Here is a 21,513-nt window from a genome sequence, read left to right on the forward strand (position 1 = left end):
CATACTGCCCCCCCCGGCCCCCACCCCTGTGCGGCGGGTGGGGGCCCTAAAATTCACAATAAGGGGGGGGGGCCTACTGCCCCCCCCCCCCGGCCCCCACCCCTGTGCGGCGGGTGGGGGCCCTAAAATTCACAATAAGGGGGGGGACCTACTGCCCCCCCCCCCGGCCCCCACCCCTGAGCGGTGGGTGGGGGCCCTAAAATTCACAATAGGGGGGGGACCTACTGTCCCCCCCCGGCCCCCACCCCTGTGCGGCGGGTGGGGGCCCTAAAATTCACAATAAGGGGGGGGACCTACTGCCCCCCCCCCCGGCCCCCACCCCTGAGCGGTGGGTGGTCCCTAAAATTCACAATAGGGGGGGACCTACTGTCCCCCCCCGGCCCCCACCCCTGTGCGGCGGGTGGGGGCCCTAAAATTCACAATAAGGGGGGGGGACCTACTGCCCCCCCCCCCGGCCCCCACCCCTGAGCGGTGGGTGGGGGCCCTAAAATTATCAATAGGGGGGACCTATTGTCCCCCCCCGGCCCCCACCCCTGAGCGGTGGGTGGGGGCCCTAAATACAAAGGGGGTGGGGACCCTAGTTAACCCTCTTCCCCCCCCCCCCCCCCCAAAAAAAAAAAACTTATCTCCCTACCTACCCCCCTCACCCTAAAAATAATGAGGGGGGACCCTTTAACTAAAAACCTGTAAAGAAAAAAAAAATAAGATAAAAACAACTTACCATTCGATGTTTTCTTTCTTCTAAAATCTTCTTTCTTCAGCCCCAAAAAAGGCCAAATAAAAATCCATAATAACCGACGCAATAAAAAAAAAAAAAAAAAAACCGAGCGCAAAAAAAATAATCCATCTTCACCCATGGAGGGCTCCGCGCAGACTGAGCTCCGCAGGGCGGGGGAAGGCTTATAAAGCCTTGCCCCGCCCTGCAATTAGGCTAAGAACACTCTGATTGGTGGGTTTAAGCCAATCAGAGTGCTCTTTGTCATTTTACAAGCGTGGGAAAGTTCTTTGGAATTTTCCCACGCTTGTAAAATGACACAGAGCAATGTGATTGGATGGCTTGAAATCCATCCAATCACAGTGCTCTTTGTCATTTTACAAGCGTGGGAAAGTTCTTTGGAATTTTCCCACGCTTGTAAAATGACACAGAGCACTGTGATTGGATGGATTTCAAGCCATCCAATCACATTGCTCTGTGTCATTTTACAAGCGTGGGAAAATTCCAAAGAACTTTCCCACGCTTGTAAAATGACAAAGAGCACTGTGATTGGATGGCTTGAAATCCATCCAATCACAGTGCTCTTTGTCATTTTACAAGCGTGGGAAAATTCCAAAGAACTTTCCCACGCTTGTAAAATGACACAGAGCACTGTGATTGGATGGCTTGAAATCCATCCAATCACAGTGCTCTTTGTCATTTTACAAGCGTGGGAAAATTCCAAAGAACTTTCCCACGCTTGTAAAATGACACAGAGCACTGTGATTGGATGGCTTGAAATCCATCCAATCACAGTGCTCTGTGTCATTTTACAAGCGTGGGAAAATTACAAAGAACTTTCCCACGCTTGTAAAATGACAAAGAGCACTCTGATTGGCTTAAACCCACCAATCAGAGTGTTCTTAGCCTAATTGCAGGGCGGGGCAAGGCTTTATAAGCCTTCCCCCGCCCTGCGGAGCTCAGTCTGCGCGGAGCCCTCCATGGGTGAAGATGGATTATTTTTTTTTGCGCTCGGTTTTTTTTTTTTTTTTTTTTTTATTGCGTCGGTTATTATGGATTTTTATTTGGCCTTTTTTGGGGCTGAAGAAAGAAGATTTTAGAAGAAAGAAAACATCGAATGGTAAGTTGATTTTATCTCATTTTTTTACAGGTTTTTAGTTAATGGTCCCCCCTCATTATTTTTAGGGTGAGGGGGGTAGGTAGGGAGATATTTTTTTTTGGGGGGGGGAGGGTTAACTAGGGTCCCCCCCCTTTGTATTTAGGGCCCCCACCCACCGCTCAGGGGTGGGGGCCGGGGGGGGACAATAGGTCCCCCCCCTTATTGATAATTTTAGGGCCCCCACCCGCCGCTCAGGGGTGGGGGCCGGGGGGGGGACAGTAGGTCCCCCCCCTTATTGATCATTTTAGGGCCCCCACCCGCCGCACAGGGGTGGGGGCCGGGGGGGACAGTAGGTCCCCCCCCTTACTGATCATTTTAGGGCCCCCACCCGCCGCTCAGGGGTGGGGGCCGGGGGGGGGCAGTAGGTCCCCCCCCTCATTGATAATTTTAGGGCCCCCACCCGCCGCACAGGGGTGGGGGCCGGGGGGGACAGTAGGTCCCCCCCTTATTGATAATTGTAGGGCCCCCACCCGCCGCACAGGGGTGGGGGCCGGGGGGGGGACAGTAGGTCCCCCCCCTCATTGATAATTTTAGGGCCCCCACCCGCCGCACAGGGGTGGGGGCCGGGGGGGGACAGTAGGTCCCCCCCCTCATTGATAATTTTAGGGCCCCCACCCGCCGCACAGGGCGGGTGGGGGCCCTAAATTATTATTGATAATTTTAGAAAGCGAGCTGAGCTGTCAGTCAGACAGCTCAGCTCGCGAACGCGCATTCCGCGCACATGCGCGGTAAAGCGCTCAGGTTCTTCATAGGGCGGCATTCAATGCCGCTCTATGAAGAACGCGATTGGTCCAGCGCGAAGCCGTCCCATTGGGCCCCGCGATTTCGTCATTTTGACGAAAAAGGGGGCGCGGCCTAGCGGGGAGCTCGGCGCTGGAACGGAGGTAAGTTTTTAATATAAAACCACCGATTTTTTTTTTTTTTTATGAATGAAAGTTCATATAAAAGCAAGAAGGAAGGCTGGGGGACCTGTCTTTCTTGCTTTTATATGGTGACTATAGAGTCCCTTTAAATAATTGTATCTCAATCTCTAAATTGAACTTTAATCACATACAGGAGGCTCTTGCAGGGTCTAGCAAGCTATTAACATAGTAGGGGATAAGATAATCTTAATTAAACAGAACTTGCAATAAAGAAAGCCTAAACAGGGCTCTCTTTACAGAAAGTGTTTATGGAAGGCTGTGCAAGTCACATGCAGGGAGGTGTGACTAGGGTTCATAAACAAAGGGATTTAACTCCTAAATGGCAGAGGGTTGAGCAGTGAGACTGCAGGGGCATGTTCTATACATCAAAACCGCTTCATTAAGCTAAAGTTGTTCAGGTGACTATAGTGTCCCTTTAACACAAATAGTTACTTCAGTTTAATAGATCTGGGCCATTGGTTAAAGCAACTATTCATATCCTCACTTCATTAACCATTATATGGTTTTCGAGTTATTCCGAACATATACAATGTTAGTTATGTAGTTGTAAGCAGTCCACAGAGCAGATAATGTTCAGGATAACTGCTATAACATATGCATACAGCATGTTTTTTAGAATATATTTGGTTAGAATGTTTAAAATAGTCGGATATAAGGTTTTATTAGTTTTGCACATTATTTAGTTCTTTCGTTTTTGACCATTACCCCTTATTTAGTAACCAGTGTTTATAATCTAGTACCACTGGCTCTCTCCTTAATTTGCCATTTTACAGTAAAATACACTGTCGCTACTAAATTTTAGGTATTGCGCTGCTTAACAGGTGTCTGAAATACCAAGACCCATTGACCTACATATGCAAAAATATCATAAAGCATAAAAACATTGTAAGAGGACTAGATTGTGATCATTTCAATAGATCTGTGTCATTTGCAAACTACAATTTCTAAAAAGTATTACTAGAGTTAATTATTGAATTTTATTTTCACATTTACTATATGTATTGAACATGGCTCTTGTTACCCCAAGATATCTATAATGTGGAGTAGTACACTATAGCAAAACCTAGCACAAGTTTCTTAAAACATGTTCCATTTTGCATGAGACATTGGTAGTTTATAATATGGGCTGTGATTGTATTGGTGTTTGCAATGGGATTACCAGTTTCTCATGCAAGGAATATTGCTTGTCTGTAACCACATTGGAGAAGAACATCAGAGGATTGTATAGTTTGTTTTTATCTTGCTAGTAATCAAATGCTTTGTTCTGCTTTTGCCCTTTTCAGAGTGTAAATGTAATGATCACGCTGACAGCTGTCACTTTAGCCTGGATGTATGGATCTCTTCAGGGAACCGGAGTGGAGGGGTGTGTGACAATTGTCAACACAACACAGAAGGGATCCACTGTCAGAATTGCAAGCCAGGCTTCTTCCGAGATTTGAAAATTCCCTTCTCTGCACCAGACGCCTGTAAAGGTACGGTTAGCGACGCTACAGTTTTTCTTCAATTTCTTTGAAATATAAAAGAAATGTAGAAATATAAGCTGAAGATCTTGCAAAATATAAAATAAAATAAAAATCCACTGTGAAACTACACGTACCTGTAATTGGTAATCAAAGTGGACTACATTTCTCTGATCAAAACAACACATGTATATTATATGTTTATATGTGGACTTTTGAGCCGCTTAATAAACTTTAGGACTCCTCCCATCATATGGTATATACGGTGATTCCTTTATATAATTATTCAGGGAAAGCAATATACATAAAGCAATGTGGTTGGTGATTCGCTAGGCTTGTTTAAAGCTCCCTGAACTATAGTTATACATTTTGCGTGTAATGTCGGCATTGTAGAAGCAATCTTCAGCAAAACACAAAGAAGCAAGGTTTAGAGCAGCATATGTGTCAACAGTCCTGAATTTGCTCGGATAGTCCCACATTTTTGGGTACTGTGTTCAAAATGCAGAAGGGAACTGGACACTAGGACCATGCACAGTGTGCTTCAGTAGCCCTCTGTGCATGGTCTACTTGAGTGGGCAGATTGTCAGTCAGCTAGGCCACCCTCTTTAGGGGTAGATTTTCCCCTTGATGGGAAAACCCAGAGCCTGCTCTCTTCCCGCTCCAAATCTCGCAAGAGTGAACTCTAGCCCTGGAGCTGCGGGCTAGAGTTCACCTCACCGCCACTGGACCACCAGGGAATCCCACTGGACCACCAGGGATGGAGAAATGTCCCCCCTCGTCCCAGTAATGAAGGGAGGGAGGACATATATATATATATATATATATATATATATATTTTATTAAATACATTTTAATAAACACACACTGCCCCACAAACACTGCCCCCATACACACACTGCCCCACACAGACATACAGTGCCCCCCAAAAACACATACAGTGCCCTCACACATACACTGCCCCCTAACACACACACTGCAACCCTGACATACACTGCCGCACTCACACACACACTTCACCGCTCACACACTTCACCCCTAACACACACCACTGTTCCTATGCCCTATATCCCAGCAGACCACAGGTAAGTTGTCAAACTGTTCTTAAACGGTATGACTACTTACTCTGGGGTGGGATCCTGGCACTACTGGGACCATAACTACTACACTGAGCTTTAATGGTTATTGTGCCTGGATTATTTATTTAAATAATCTACAAGTGCCCCTCCCGAGATCAGGCTCTGGATCCGCCACTGCCTGGTAGGTGGGCAAGGAAGAAGATTGACAATTATTAAGCAGTAGTTTTAAACTCTTGCATCCAAAAATGGACCTCTTGCCATTTCAGGGCTTGCTGTTGGTTCGAACAGATACAGCATATTGATTAGATTCCATTTAACAGATCACGATACAGTATTTGTTGTAGCAGCACTGCATTTAACAGTGCAGATTTAGCCTTATCAGAAAGATTCTAATAAAAGTGTTTTGTAGAATTTACTTTAGAATGTATTGCAACTGAAAAATGAGAAGCCATGCAAACTCCACGTATGTAGTTTGGATCCCACTAAAAAAAAGGGTGTTAAGAACCTCTTGTTTATTATGTACTGTATCGCTGTAATATCACACGTTCGTGACACTGAGAATGGCAGATTTGTTAAGTTATGTGCAGTTTCTGAAGAATCAGATTTAGTGGAGACAGAAAATGTTGCATTTGTTTTTCTATGAATCTGTTGCGTCTTGCTTTATCACCTTTCTTTTACATAACACTCCAATCCACTGAAGTATATGATTATGTTGTACTGGCTTCATTACGCCAAGAATGTGCTTGCTAACAAACCGTACAGTAAACATGTCATCTATTAAATTGATGAGTGAGGTGTGTATAAATGTGGGAGCCATGCCATAAACTGATATGATGTATTATTATGCTGCTATGTAATATGCATCCTTATGTTTAATTGAATAGTAATTCTAGTTGTTGGGCAATCTAGGAGGGTGTTTACATTACTTTCCTCTGGAGTATTTATTTATTATAATTAAGCCCTATGTATTTACAAATTTATTACGATATAAAATGATTTTGGCAAAAATGAACTGCACAAATGCATGTATTAAGGCAATACATTTAATAAGGAATTAGGTTATTATGGGGTCTGTCCTGGGTGCCATTTCACCTTATAGGATTAAACCGTTTTTGAATGGTTTACCCCTAAATTATCTTCTCATCCCCTTTCTGTTCGGCCCCTCTGCCTCCTCTCGCAGATTTGTACAACATATCACAAAACATATTTTAGCTGTAGGATCATGGGGTGTAGGAGGGGGTAGTTTGACAGCACTGGGTGATCTACATTTCGTGTTACACAAATAAAGTACACATCTTTTCAGACAGAGAGACAAATAAGGGCTATTCACTAAAATGATCAATGTCAGGATTTGAAAGTGAATTCAAAGATAATTTTAGAATTTAGACCAAAATAGCCTAATTAGACTTTTAGTATGGTTGTTTTGTCTTTGAATTCAATATTAACTTTGAATTCTCTGCAAGTCTCACTCTGGCAAATAACCCTATAGATGATAAATCCATACACAGAAGCTGGGATTGTTTTCACATATTTATGTCTCTTCGATAAATAGGTGGGGAAAATGGAAGCAAATGTTGCTAGCACTGAAAAGGTCATGTCTGACAAACAAATTAAACAGACACATTATAGAGGGGTACACTGGTGTTTAGCACAGCCTTGAATGGTAAAATGTTTTATATAGTATTGCACCATATATGTGATTCAGGGGCATTTTCTTGGGGGGGAACTGTGGAAATATGCAGAGTTCCAGTGAAATATATGAGGGAGATCTTGCAACCATCGTCTTCTTTTTCCCAAACATTTCATTGGAAATTATGCAGAGTGTCTGAACCAGTATGGGTGTCAGGGTTACACTTCCAAGCACCTCAGCTGAATGCTTGATTCTTTTTAACAAAACAAAAACAAAGCATGTGTGTTCATGTATCCCAATGTCGTCTCAAAAATAGGCTATTGCTTGGTTTTAGCAATTCATATTGTGAATGATCTCCTGTCAGATAAATGGTGCCTTTGACCAGTGAGGATTTAAAGATGGCCTCTCAGATAGAGACTGTATTAACCAGATTAGGGATGGAAAAGTGTTTTGTTTTTTACTTAAAGGAATGGATTCATATAGGTTGAGTTATATAACCTTTATATTTTACCTGTTTATAACCTTTTATTTTCATTAATAATAAAAATGTTGTACGGTCTTAAAGGGAATCTATAGTGTCAGGAAAACAAAGTTGTTTTCCTGGCACTAAGGCTCCGTATAATGCCCCCCTCCCTTCCCGTTGTGATGTCCCTCGGCGCTGATTCGGGTCCACCTTTACTGGAGACCTAATGTGCGCATGCGTGGAAATGGCTGTGCTCGCATTAGGATTTGTCACATAGTAAAGCATTATACAATGCTTTCCTATGGGGATTTGGGTGACACTAGACATCCCCATGAATAGCGTTAAAACGCCAAGCAGTCACCTAACGACCCTGAAGTCCCTGTAGTGACTGTTTGGTAGACAACCACTAGAGGTGGAGTTAACCCATAAAGGTATTTATTGCAGTTAATTAATAACTGCAATAATTACCTTTGCTGGGTTAAGGGATCTGGGAATATGCACCCAGACCACTTCAATGAGCTGAAGTGGTCTAGGTGGCTATAGTGTCCTTTTAACCATGTTTCCGGAGTGTTTAGGCTATTATAATGCTAAAAAAAAAAAAAAATTTACATCTTGTAGATGTATTACAAAACGAAATAATACATTTTTATATTTTACAAGATTCTGATATTCCATTGATTAAAAATTTCCCAAGGTTATTAGAGCGTCGTCACCATGTTTCACAGAAGCACACGTCATTCAGTACAATTAAACAGACAGAACCAAAACACAGCATGTTTAATTTACACCCACATAGCGGACTTCCTCTCCATTTCTGGATATTATTATTCTATCGAAGCTGTCACAACATTGCTCCTAGATGAGTATGAAATGTATGAAAATTAATGAAACAACTTGTTATTACATATGGTATGTAAAGGCAAGAGCCGTCAAGCAATACATGTGCTAAAAATGATCAAAATGCGGCAGTTGGTTATACAAAACATATGATATAAATATTACTCACTGACGGTAATTGGGGAGGAAAAACTAAATTTTGCCTATGTCTATGTAGAAGAGTCTGATTTAATGGAGGCTATACAGAAGTGGAAAGTTACATCTAAAAGCTATTAATAGATAGAAAATCTATTCATCTGATAAAACAATTCCTGCTTTAATAGTCTACATTCCCTCGTTTTCCTCTCTGTATCACATTGTGAAGGTCTCTGGGAGGACAGAGATAGATGAAAGAAGTTATCTTGCAGATAAACACATGCCAGTAGGTTATTTGCTTAATCTGCATGTTGATCCCTTGGACTAAATGTGGTCACTAGGACATCACTCACAAAAAGGTTTTCAATACCTTTCTGATGACAGTTTAACCTGTGGCACACATTTCATTTGTATTCCAATGAACAATAAAAATAATACAGAGCTCACAGCAGCTAGTTCTGAATTAAGGACATTGTCTCCCAATACAATATTTCCCAAAAAAAAGGAATATCCCCTTCCAGCTAATTTCTTAAAAATTCTGCTTTGTTCTTTATTTGCCCCGTAGGGCATTACAAATATGCACTATTTACAAAGGGAACCAGATCTCCTATCACATCAACAGTGAAAAGATGAATAAATGTCTATGCATTTTGTAAAGCATTGTGATGAGAATTCAAAAAGGAAGTTTATTTTTCCTTTGCAATATTTTTAATTTGTAAAGTATCTTTGTTAGGTCATTAATCAAAAGAAACTTATTGAGTTAGGATGGGGTTTATTTTTCTACAGTGTTAAATTTGATTCTAATCTATACCGACCAATGCTGAAATGGTTACTTTTGTTTGGAGAGCCATTTTTAAGCTTTGATCTGTATAGGTGGCCCCAAAGTTTGCAGCCAGTCATTGATCATCTTTAGACGCCCCAGCCCCTGAGTTAAATAACTATTGTATAACAAATGCAGCAATAGATACCCAGTGATGACCTACATATTTGTAGAAACCTATAGAGTTATAAGCAGAAGTTTTCCTTGATAAAAGCAAAGTGTGTGGGGCCTTTTTAGGACCAGCAAAGTTAACATCTGATAAAGAATAATCTATTGTGGTCATCACCAGCAGCTACAATTATCAGTTTTTCTGCTAGATATCATATTACCTACCTCTGCTTAGAAACAGATGAAGCCAAAGATCAGTTTAGAGGGACACTATAGTCACCAGAACAACTATAGCTTATTGCATTTGTTCTGTTGAGTAGAATCATTACCTTCAGGCATTTTGCTGTAAACACTGTCTTTTCAGAGAAAATGCAGTGTTTACATTACAGCCTAGTGATAACTTCACTGGCCACTCCTCAATGGCTGCTAGAGCTGCTTCCTTAAGCTGTCTTGCCTAGTGTGCATCACAACATATCAGTGACTCCAGCCTCTGAATGCAGACACTGAACTTTCCTTATAGAGTTTCATTGATTCAATTAAACGCTATGAGGAGATGCTGATTGGCCAGGGCTGTGTTTGACTTGTGTTGGCTCTGCCGTTGATCTGCCTCCTTCACAGTCTCAGCCAATCCTGATTGGCTCAGAATAACACTTCTGATGATGTCAGCAGACAGCTTGCAGGTCTGAGGCAGACAGGGGTAGAGCCAGCAGCTTCAGGCTTAAATACAAGTACAATTGTAATATATTTAGGGAGGCAAGAGAGGGCCAGGGGGGCTAGATGGTGGTTTTAACACTATAGGGTTAGAAATATGTTTGTGTTCCTGACCCTATAGTGCTCCTTTAATTTCATGCATGGAATGCTCAGAATATATTTGACCACTATCTTGTCAAAATGAAACTTTGTTTGTATTTAAACATATAAAGTAGCTTCCCAAAGGTGCCACATCTCAATATTGGCAAATAATTAATTTTAAATAAAAAGAACCAAGCAATTGTATAAAGGTTGAATGCTACACAATATAGCTGTTTTTGTAGATTGATATGAACAAGTAAACTAAAAATACATCACAACAATCCTAACCAACAGAGGAACTCCTAAATGTTGTAGTGGGTATTGTGTCTATAGTATCCCTTTAAACACTAAAGAACATAGCATAGTGTAGATTAAATGTCTATGTTGAATATGTATGAGTCCGACTGGTAAAGTCAGGTGGATGCAAATAGCAATTCAATACAAACTATCAATACAATCATAAATTAATAATAATGTCAGAAATGTCATTCAGCCCCTCCCCCTCTAAAATAAAATTTTAAAAAATCTTCATGATGTTCAAATGCAGGTGTTGTGTTTCTGGGCAATCATTTCATGAACTTGCTAGAGCAGATTAGGCATTTTCTGACTTATTCCAAACTTGAAAACTATTAAAGGCTAATCAAAGTGCTGGGGTCCTTGCAAGCAAATGTGAATTATGTGCAGATGTTAAAGGAACACTATAGTGTTATGAATTTAAACATATTTCGACCCACCCCCTCTTACTCCCCCCCCCCCCCCCATGTTATCCTGTACAAAATTGAGGAAAAAAGATTTTACTTTTTTCCCAGAGCCAAGATTCAGACTGTGATGTAATTTGCTACTCTCTACTAATGCTATGTAATCCTGGAGGCGTCACTGCCTTGATAATTGTCCAATCCAGTGCCCGTCCAGTGGGGATGAGATTCGAGCACCCACGGCCAATCAAATGCTTCTCATAGAGAATATTTTGCTATGAGCTGCTGTCTGTGATGACGTTGAACATCACATGATTAAGTGAAACTTGCTTGTTGCAGTGTCACGAAGATGGTCACTAGAAGTGTGTTTAACCATACAATCAGGGCCGGATTTAAATGAAAAGAGGCCCTAGGCTATTCCACTTATGAGGCCCTTTCACCTCCCATTTTTAAGTTTGTAAATTATATGAGAGACAATAAAATACATAATTACTGTGATATATATCAATATGTTAAATGAAACATGTTGTGATTGGTACTAACCTTTATAAAAAATGTGGCACGGACAATAAATAAAAAAAAAGTCGAGATGAGGAGAGGGGGGGGGGGTGATTGTGAGAGTGAGGGGTGATGGGGAGAGGGGGGTGATTGTGAGAGGGAGGGGGTGATGAGGAGAGGGGGGTGATTGTGAGAGGGAGGGGGGTGATGAGGAGAGGGGGGGGGTGACTAAAAAAATTACCTTAAACCCTTTAGGACCAAACTTCTGGAATAAAAGGGAATCGTGACATGTCACACATGTCATCTGTCCTTAAGGGGTTAAATCCCTGGTGGTCCGGTGGGGTCCCTGGTGGTCCGGTGGCCTTATTTCCGGTCTGCAGCTCAGCAGAGCTGCAGACCATGGATCTCACGAGACCCAATCAGAGCGATGCCGTGGTAACCCGCGGCAACGCTCTGATTGGGCAGTGCACGCGAGATCCATGGTCTGCAGCTCTGCACATTGCGGAGCTGCAGACCGCCGGTCTCGGCGATCGCAGCAGGAGGGGCATTGCAGTCTGCCCGGGCACCCCCCTAGTAAGTGGCACCCTGGGCGGACCGCCCCCATCTTAGTACGCCATTGGTCATATCATATGCGTAGAATTTCTCCTTATTTTCAGTTCAGTGTTTTAGTGTTCACTGTTTTTAGAATAGTGTAATTTTAATTTTGCTAACAATTTGAATGTAGGCTCCGCTTGATCTTGAGGCCCTAGGCTGAAGCCTAGTTAGCCTATAGGAAAATCCGGCCCTGCATGCAATGTAAACAAAAACATATTTCTACAAAACTACAATGTTCTACATTGCAGTGTTAAAACTACAGGACTACTGCATCCAGACACTTCATTGAGATGACGTGGTCTGGGTGACTTTAGTGGCCCTTTAAACTCAGGTGTGAACCATGTAAATCCATCATTAAAATAGAGTGGTTGTCACTGCACCTGATGGTATCTTTAGTGCTTTAATGGCCTCATTAATGATAGCTACATGGAAACAAGCCCATACTTAAGTGCAAAGAAACCCAAGGCATGTTGGCTACAGCTCTTTAAAGGGCAGGCTTAATATGAAAAAATACTGCTGTGCATTGCTTGCAACTTTGAGAAGTTGCCCTTGGGAAGAAATTTGAGAAATTAGAGTTCAGAGCTTGACATGCAAATGAGCACAGGCAGGGATAATAAATGTAATATGCAAATGGTTAATTTAATTTAAATTTTATAAGCAATCACCGCAAACAACTAATGCTGACTTACCTGACCTGTTCAGCACTTACATAAAGAAATCACTGTACATTTTCTAGATATTAAGACACTCAAAACCCCATAGTGCAAATCCAGAGCATCAAGTCATCTCTCTGAATGTTCGCCTGGAGACATTGATGAATAGGCTTACACACATAACACACATAAAAACTAAACTATGCATTAAGAAAATGTAGCTGCTTAATGTAATGCTTTAACCGAGCTGTGTTTTATGCATCTCAGTTATGCCTTTACTTTGTGTTGCTGCACCTGTTTTATACTTGAATGTCCGTGGCGTTCTAGAACTATAGAATTTCACGATAAACCATTAAGTGGTAGTAATGTACAGCCTTGTCCATTTGTGCGTTGACAAGCTTACAATGTATTGCTCCATTTACATGAACTTTGACATGTCCTTTCCTCTCAGTAATTTGTTCTCCCATCTAAACATTTTCTGAATTCCAGCAAATATTTAGCAAAATAACATGCACCCACTGGCGACTTCTTACCTGAAATTATATCTTTAAAGAGAACCTGTAGTCCCTTTGATTATTTTAAGACTATAGGCTCCTTCTTATTGATGTGATTACTGACCACCAATCTTTGCTCTGTAAAATTAAATAAAGCTTACTTACCTCATTTGCAGCACAGACACTCCTCCGCTGCAGCCTCTAGCTCTGACTCTCACGTCAGCATCTGACGTGACCCGTCTCTAGTAAGGGTAAAAGGGACACTAAAACTTTAGGAATACAAAAGTGTGTTCCTAACGCTAATGTATCCCTCTGGCTCCCCCCACCTTCAAACCCCCCCACCCCTTCCCCCACACACACACTGTAAGGGTTAAAAAACCTTTGTTGTACTTATCCAATTCCAGAGCCGATGTCCACCTCCTCCAACGTCGCCCGATGTGGGGGGGCTAATGCGCATGCGCGGCGAGCGTATTGCTTCAATGCTTTACTGTGGGTATTTAACTGACACCGGATGTCCTCATGCAGGTGACTGAAAGACGACTGAAAGCCACTAGAGGCAGTCTTAAACCTGTAATGTAATTATTGCAGTATCTCAGACCACTTAATTGAGACTTTATTGGTCCTTTAATAAAAGTCTGGTACATTGATGTGATAACGTTTTGTGATTTGCGTACATTGTAAGCAAAGATAAAATGTAAACATGGGTTTGGGACTCTTTATATACTGTAATAGCACTTGAGCATAAAAATGCTTATTTTATTTCTGAAACATAGTCCATAACATGCATAGCTATCAATAAAATCCTGTCCAGCCATTCTCACTGAAACAAAAAGTGTCCGTCTTCAGATACATGAAAAGATAGAATGTTTACAGAACTGCCATGTCTTGGTGAGTTGCCAAATAGTAAGACAGGAGAAATGGCACAAGGGAGGGAGGTGTTTGTAATCTGGTATTAAATCTGCATTAATTAATGGTCTCTATAAGGTTTGGAGGACTCAATCGCCCTTCAGTACAAGTCTATACTAAAAATATATATTCAATTTTTTTCAATTAATTGTCCTGATAGTAGCTTTATGATAATTCATAGCTCCGTTAGACATTATGGTGCCCTAAAAAAGATTATCTGCCAAACAAGTTAAAGTTGTTTGTGTTTCTTCGCTCTTTTTGGAGAAAGGATTGCTAAATACTAAACAAGTACTACTCTAGATTCAACAACATTCCAAGCACTCTGTTGATGGAGAACATTCCCCCCAAATAAATAAATAAACAAAATGATTCCTCACCATAAAGACGGGAGGTTATGGGAAAGGATAGGTCATTAATCAGAAAGAATGTTTCTTGTGTTGTGTATTTGTGCCTATGGAAACCTGACATTTTGATAAATGACACCCTTGTGGCTTTAGGTATTGAGTAGAAAGACCCTTGCTGTAACGTGAAAAAAAATGTTGTAAGGGTAATGGGTTAATCTTTAAATAATAGAGGTCCGTGACATTCAGGGTTTTATTCGCTAAAAAGTGATTTCTGCTAAATTTGTAATAGAATTGACAATGGGCTTGCGTAATTATATTTTGCAAGTCCGCTGTACGTTAACTACAATTCTCAATTTCGTGAATACAACCATTGGTGAATGGTGATTACTACAGTTTTCTTGCACTGTTTGTATCAGCTATAGATATTTAATGTTAACGTGAACCTGTTGTCTGTTTTGTTTTTTGGGTTACTTAAATCAGCCCCAAATACATTGAATACCTATACATCACAGATATCTACAATGTATTCATTGTATACTTTTCAGAGGTCACTAACCATACCCCCGATCATCGAGGACCACCCTTTATTCAGCTTTGTGAATGTTACATTTCTGTAACACTTACCTCCGGTCGGTCTTTTGCTCCACCCAGTGTCTTCTTTAATTTACCTTGCTTGAGGATGCCAACACGCTGACTTTGTTGCCAGCATGTTGGCTTCTGGTCATTCCATTACTATACTTCCTAGCCAGGGCTAGTAGCATCAGCTGGGGAGTTACCATAGGAACCCTCACACGCATGTGCTGTGGTTGCTAAACTTGGGAGAGCAGGAGGACAGCCTGTAGGAAGTCTTTTCTGCTTTCCCCTGTCAGTCAATTCTTCAACAAAAATTGACTGACCGGTGGAAGAAACACCAATTTTAGAATTTATTTCCCCCCAAATCTATACATTTGCTAGCAATTCTACTACCAAATGTATAGACAAAATGTAATGCTCTTTAAATTGTACAGAAGCTGTAGGTACCATGAAAAAAAGAACATTACTTCCTGTGTTTTTTATTTGGTTTTTTTCCCCTCCTTTTTTCTAAAACGTATAGCATGTCTAGTTTTTACTTGCAATAGCTATGTAATCCTTGGTTAATGAGTTTCGTATGAATTATACTCATTAAAATCAGCAACAGAATATTGTATCCAAACACTTTAATTCAAAGGGCCAAAAAAAGTTTTAAAAAAAATCCAAAAGAAATAATTGGTACTAAACAAAATATTAAAAGAATATTCACTTTTCAGTTTTGTATTAATTTCAGATCTTCAGGCTTTGCAGCTTCTGCCATTTACTCATGGTTCCCAAAAATATTTTTAAACAAACTCCTGCTTTGCAGAGGTTTGGGGAATTCTTCACATGACCGCTTTCTATTGACATCTGTGCAACTTGCAATTGATTGCTTTCCTAAAAATCACAGGGTTTCTTCATACTGCTTAAAAAAAAAAGAAAAAAAAACACATACATATCCGAAAATGCACGGACACCAATATGTTGGATAAAATGCTGTCAACAGCTTTTAATATAATATAAAATAATATAATATATCAATTTTAATACAAAAAGTAATTGTCAAACAAACATTATGACACCGTATATAAATAACCCCCAAATTAACAACACCATAACAATATAACAACATAAATAACATCAAAAAACATAATTAAGTGCAGACAACTTGCCCAAATGATCCAATGTGGGGGTATGCCAAGATATTTCTACACCCTCAGGTTCTGAGCAACTGGCCAGCTTGAAACCTACCATACCATTTTGCCCTAATGATCCACCGTAGTGGTATACCGAAATGCCACTACACCCCCAGGTTCTGAATCACAGGCCAACTCAAAACCTACCATACCAACTTGCCCACACGGTATAATGTTCAAGATTCCTGGGGTAGTCTGTGAGGGGGAATTTTACTAAATTCTGAAATCCATGTCCCTTGGATGCAGTACATGAAAGTGTATACAAATACCTTAAAGGATACAAAATAATCCAAATAGTGTAACACTGTATTTATTGGAAAACTCCTCTCCCCTAAATAGAACTCTTACATAAAAAAATTGTGGCACTCGGGGCGTGGCCGACTGAGCAGCAGAGAAGACGTGTTCACACAGAGCTCTGTCCCAGAAATCAGAAAAGACGATCTAAACACGGATTCCAAATCCCAAAACACGCTAAGCGACAACCGCCCTCGCACAGAAGGATCCATGGGGCGAAAGCACAAAAAAAATTACCATCCAGAGGCTCCAAAAATGCAGGATATCAGATTATCCTTCGAGAGGCCTACACCACAGGCCCGAGCCAAAATGGCGCCCGACCCGCCTAGCGATGATGAGGCCTTGGAGACTTATCACGAGGAAGAGGAAACCCCGGCCTCACAGTCGGAAGGGACCCCCTCTAATGAGTCAGAGTCAGATGAGGATTCCTCCCCAGCGACGAAGAGAGATATTAAAAATCTCCTGCTGGATATGCGACGTGTGTGGAAGGCTGACCTCCTAGACACACGCACAGAAATAGGGACCCTCAAACAACGAGTCACGGAGATCGAGACAAAAGAATCTGCCAGAGACCAGAGCGTGCAAGACGCCCACAATAAGCTGCAAGCATTAACAGAACAAGTAAGCAAACTTACCAAATCGCAGCTAGTGATGGAGTCCAGACACAGACGGAAGAACATCCGCCTCCGCGGAATTCCGGAACACATGGATGGGGACGCAGTACTGCCTTTCCTCAGACGTTTCATAGCCTCACTGGGTATAGGGGGCCACTCAAATCCAGAGACACTAACGTCAGCGTTCCGGGTCCGCAAATCAGCGGCTGCCCCAGCTGATGCCCCAAGAGACGTAATAGCCACGACAAAAGACATCACAACCCGGTCAGGGATCATGGCCAAATCGAGGGAGATGGGCACCATGCGATTCGAAGGATGTGATATTGCCATATACGGAGACCTCCCATTTGCCGTCCTCGCAGTCAAGAGACAGCTAACACCAGTGGCCCGGCAGCTAAGAGAGGCGCGGATCAGATATCGGTGGGGGATAGATGGCTCCCTCCTGGCAACGCACGGCAACGATGTACTCACCCTCTCCTCTCCAGAGAATAAAGAGGCTTTCCTCCAGAAGTTGACTCCGAGCAAGAATATCCCAGAGACAATCCAAAAGCCGGGAACAGACACACAGGGTCCCACCAGAGTTCGCCCTTTAAACCCACAGACTAGACTCCAAGTCAAACCACGCCACCTGTAGAGAGACCACACACATAGCAGCCCTTAGTAATTTCCAGCAGCCAACGACGAGACACACAATAGTGGCCCAGCAATGTCCAACGATAAACCCTCTGGCGCCTAGTAAGCGGTGGATAGCACCCATCAGCGGCATCCAACGCAGCACCCTGCTAGAGAGCATGACACAAAATAGCTGCACGACATCCCCAATTATGCGCACAATTGGAGACAGGTAAACAGTGGCTTAACCCTCTTATGGGCCTACGACAGAGCCACATTAGCCAGTGGGTAATAGTGGGACCACATAAACAACGATTGAAAGATACCCCTATCTCCATACACAAAGCTCAGTACGACCAAACTACAAGGGCACCTTTGGACTGCCAATATCCCACATATCGCCCACTCACGGTTTATTGTTCCAGAATTAATATGTGATCTTTATAACTTCCTATATTATGTGAACGTTATCATTTCTTATACTATGTTCCAGATGTATTTTGCATTTTCCACTGTGAAAACACCAATAAAATACAAATTTAAAAAAAAAAAAAAAAAAAAAAAAAAAAAAATTGTGGCACTCGTCTCCAAGAAACCACAAAAAAAGCATTGGTGTACAGTAGTTCGGCAACTTTATCGCTCCGTCCTCCTATGGCACGGGGCTGCTCACTCAAGCCGAAGTTTAGTAATCCCCACCCGGAACAATGCCGAAGCTGAATGCTGCTACTCCTCTGCCAGGCTTTTATATCGTACCCCCCCAGCTTCTGAGCCACAGGCCAGCTCAAAACCTACCATACCAACTTGCTCAAATAAACCAATGTAGGGGTATACCGACATACGCCTACACCCACCCACAGGTTCTGAGCCACATGCCCGCTCAAAACCAACTTTTAAACCACATACAAAGTTTTAAAACACATAATTAATTCAATACCTAATAACAACCCATCCCCCCTACCCCCCCACCACTGTGACCAGACGGAGGATAACTCCAAACTTAACACAAAATCAGGGAAGGTGGAGGGACAACAGCCAGATCTGTGAGAAAACATTAGAATGGGAACATTTTAAGATGGCTGCCCTATAGTTATCAGCTTATCTATCCCAGATAACTAGCCGATCCAAGTATGCTAACTATGAATGCCCACCTCTTAGCTCTGTCAAGGCCCTATTCCACTAAGCGGTGCTGCGCTATGCGCTACAGGTGGCATGATGTAGTTTTTAGGTTTGAATTATTTTGAGTTTTTATTATTTTGTAGTTTTTTTATTTTGTAGTTCTATTTACATTTTTCTAACATTACATGCCTTTAAAAAAAGGATACCAGTTAGGGAATATTTGGGTCCGAAGACCAATGTATACATTGCTGACAACTAAATATGCTGTTAAGTGCATATGTCACATTATGCAGCCCTCTCAGTCCTGCTTGTCATTTGACTGTGATTTTTCTCCTCGCCTCGCTACAAATTAGAATGCATTATGGGTAAATAAAAAGCCGTTTGTGTAACCGCAATCCCATAGTTTGCAGGCAGGTAGACAGAATGAGCAGCACTACCCAGTCCAATTTCAGCCAGTGGCCAGGAGCCAAAAACAGAGTTAGTGGGTGGTGATTTTATCTTGTTGTTATAGGATTTTTTATTAGCTGCTGAAAGTGCCGCTGTTTCGTTTTCCTTGCTATTGCCAAAACTGCTGTGGCATGAGCCAAAAAAATTATATAGCGGTTAAACTCTGCCTGCTGTGAAGAGATTTTGTAAATCAATAAACTCATGAATCATACTGCACATTTACAAAGTTCTGAATGGCAAAAATGAAGTGTTCCTTTCTGAGAAACTCGTTTAATGTCTGCTGCGTATAACCTCTCTATCAATTGTGCATTTGATTAGAATAGAAAATAATTTAAAACAAATGAAATTTGAAAAACGACAACCCAAACCCTGTTTGCAGTGTGTGTGTATGTATATATATATATATATTTGTGTACGGGATTATGGAAGGGGCGCACATTAAACTGTGTGTAATTTTAATATATGAAAGTCGGTTGAGGTGTGCCGAAACCGACGTGAGGTTAGGCCTGCAAAAAAGGGCCCACCCAGGTATAATGATATATGAAGAGGGTGTGGTGGGAGGGAATTTCCGAAATCGTCGCAGACAGGTGAGTAAGGGGATTTGCTGGGTTTAAATAGCCATAAAATCCCTCCCACAATTTCAGGCATATGCCTTCTATTTGTGTACGGGATTATGGAAGGGGCGCACATTAAACTGTGTGTAATTTTAATATATGAAAGTCGGTTGAGGTGTGCCGAAACCGACGTGAGGTTAGGCCTGCAAAAGAGGGCCAAAAAGTGTGTGACATTTATTAAACATAACAAAACATTTAGACATATTATAGAAAGCGAGCCTGATTTCTTTCTGGATTTGGAATGAACCGGTTGTATGCCGAGGACTTCCAGCGACCCATCTTCTCTACAAGATGAGTTGGAACTGGATGACTTGAGGCTGCTGTGGCGGCCCTAACACGGAATTAATGTACCGAGAAGGAACTTCGGATTGAGGCCAAGACTAACAAACAAGGAGTGAATGTATAGCATGAACTGTTTGAGAGATGTGGCAAAATTGTACGAGCAACCATTACAATCGGAACGCATTTAGCAACTTGAACCACATACAATACTTACACATATCGTAAGCCGTAGAGTACGTTTGCTTAGTATTAGTGGACAAATCTTACCTGCATAGACTCTAACTACAGGCATGATTGATACCATTTTTGACCTGCAGAGGAAATCTGGACTGCGTGTTCTTTATCTCAACCGTTACGTTTAAGCAAGGTCCGACTTCAGGACTTCGGAAGTGGCTAAAGCGGAGGAAACTGCAGGGGAACTTGAGACGTCAGGGTTAGTGTTTATTAAAGATAATACGATACCTGGAGCTAGTTCTTGTAGCGTGCTGTGAGGAGGAAGGAAACGTAATAGGTTTAAATTATGCAAAACTCAGAAGCTCATTGAGCTTTCTCGTGTAGTAGAGCTGCTAGCTAGTGGGAACCAATAGGTGAAGATAAGGACTATCCCGTAAGAGTTGAGGCCGTGCCAGTAGCCCTGTGTTTGAGAGAAGCCCTACCTACGATTTAGGCCATGTGGACTTGTACCATCTAAGCGCGGCAGGGTATTAACCTCTTGTGGAAAAGCGTTAACCTGACCGAACACGTGCGATTACCTGCATTAAACCATAGCGAAAAAGGACTGTAACAGGCGCCTGAAGAAACTGCCGTGACGTGAATCGAAGAATAGAATGCAAAGCCGTGACCCACCGTAGGGAAATGTTTGCACGAGAGAGGAATCTGAAGAGGAGCTTTGACAAAATTTGAAGACGATATGTGTTCGTATAGCAAGTACCCTATGGCAGTCACTTGGTAGGCATGAGATCGTGAAAGATTGTACAACAGGATTCATAAGGTGTTATGCCTGAAATTAAAACATCCAGCATGACCGAAAGTAACTCCTGATGGACTACTTAAGCCTACATAAAGAGAAGCGTGAACAACGACAAATGCGTGACAAATGAATTGACTGCGCATGGAGGACCCTGTGAATGTCAGGCGTGCAGACAAGTCCCTAAATTAGTAGATTAAGGATTCGAATGGTATTTGTTTGGCCAAAAATGGAGGCGGAGTGATGCCTCGATGTTCGATAAGAAACAAGTGGGAATACCGTTCACCCGGTCCCATCAGATCGTTAAAGCTTATCCTGCATTGCTTGTGTAAGCGACGCCGACGTGAAAATTGAGTGATAGAATGAATCGATAAACGGTAATCTAGAACTCAATGTACCAAAGTGCCCCCAAAACGTCGCGAAGAAATAAACGGTAAATCCGTAATACATGAGACCGGAAGCAGTCACTGTGCGTCGCGTCAGCGTCTGGAGGACCTGACGATGGTCCAATACGAGGCCA

At 42.0% G+C, this 21,513-nt stretch overlaps 1 protein-coding gene across 1 annotated transcript in view; it reads left to right on the forward strand.

Moving 5' to 3' along the window:
- The window catches only part of NTN4 (netrin 4), a 117,084-nt gene that overhangs the window by 76,544 nt on the left and 19,027 nt on the right, over window positions 1-21,513 (forward strand). The window contains exon 5 of the mRNA XM_063447086.1: window positions 4,081-4,269. Within this exon, the coding sequence (XP_063303156.1) occupies window positions 4,081-4,269 (189 nt within the window). The remainder of the gene's footprint in view (window positions 1-4,080; window positions 4,270-21,513) is intronic.

Source organism: Pelobates fuscus, chromosome 3 (genome assembly GCF_036172605.1).
Source record: "Pelobates fuscus isolate aPelFus1 chromosome 3, aPelFus1.pri, whole genome shotgun sequence".
Taxonomy (NCBI): domain Eukaryota; kingdom Metazoa; phylum Chordata; class Amphibia; order Anura; family Pelobatidae; genus Pelobates; species Pelobates fuscus.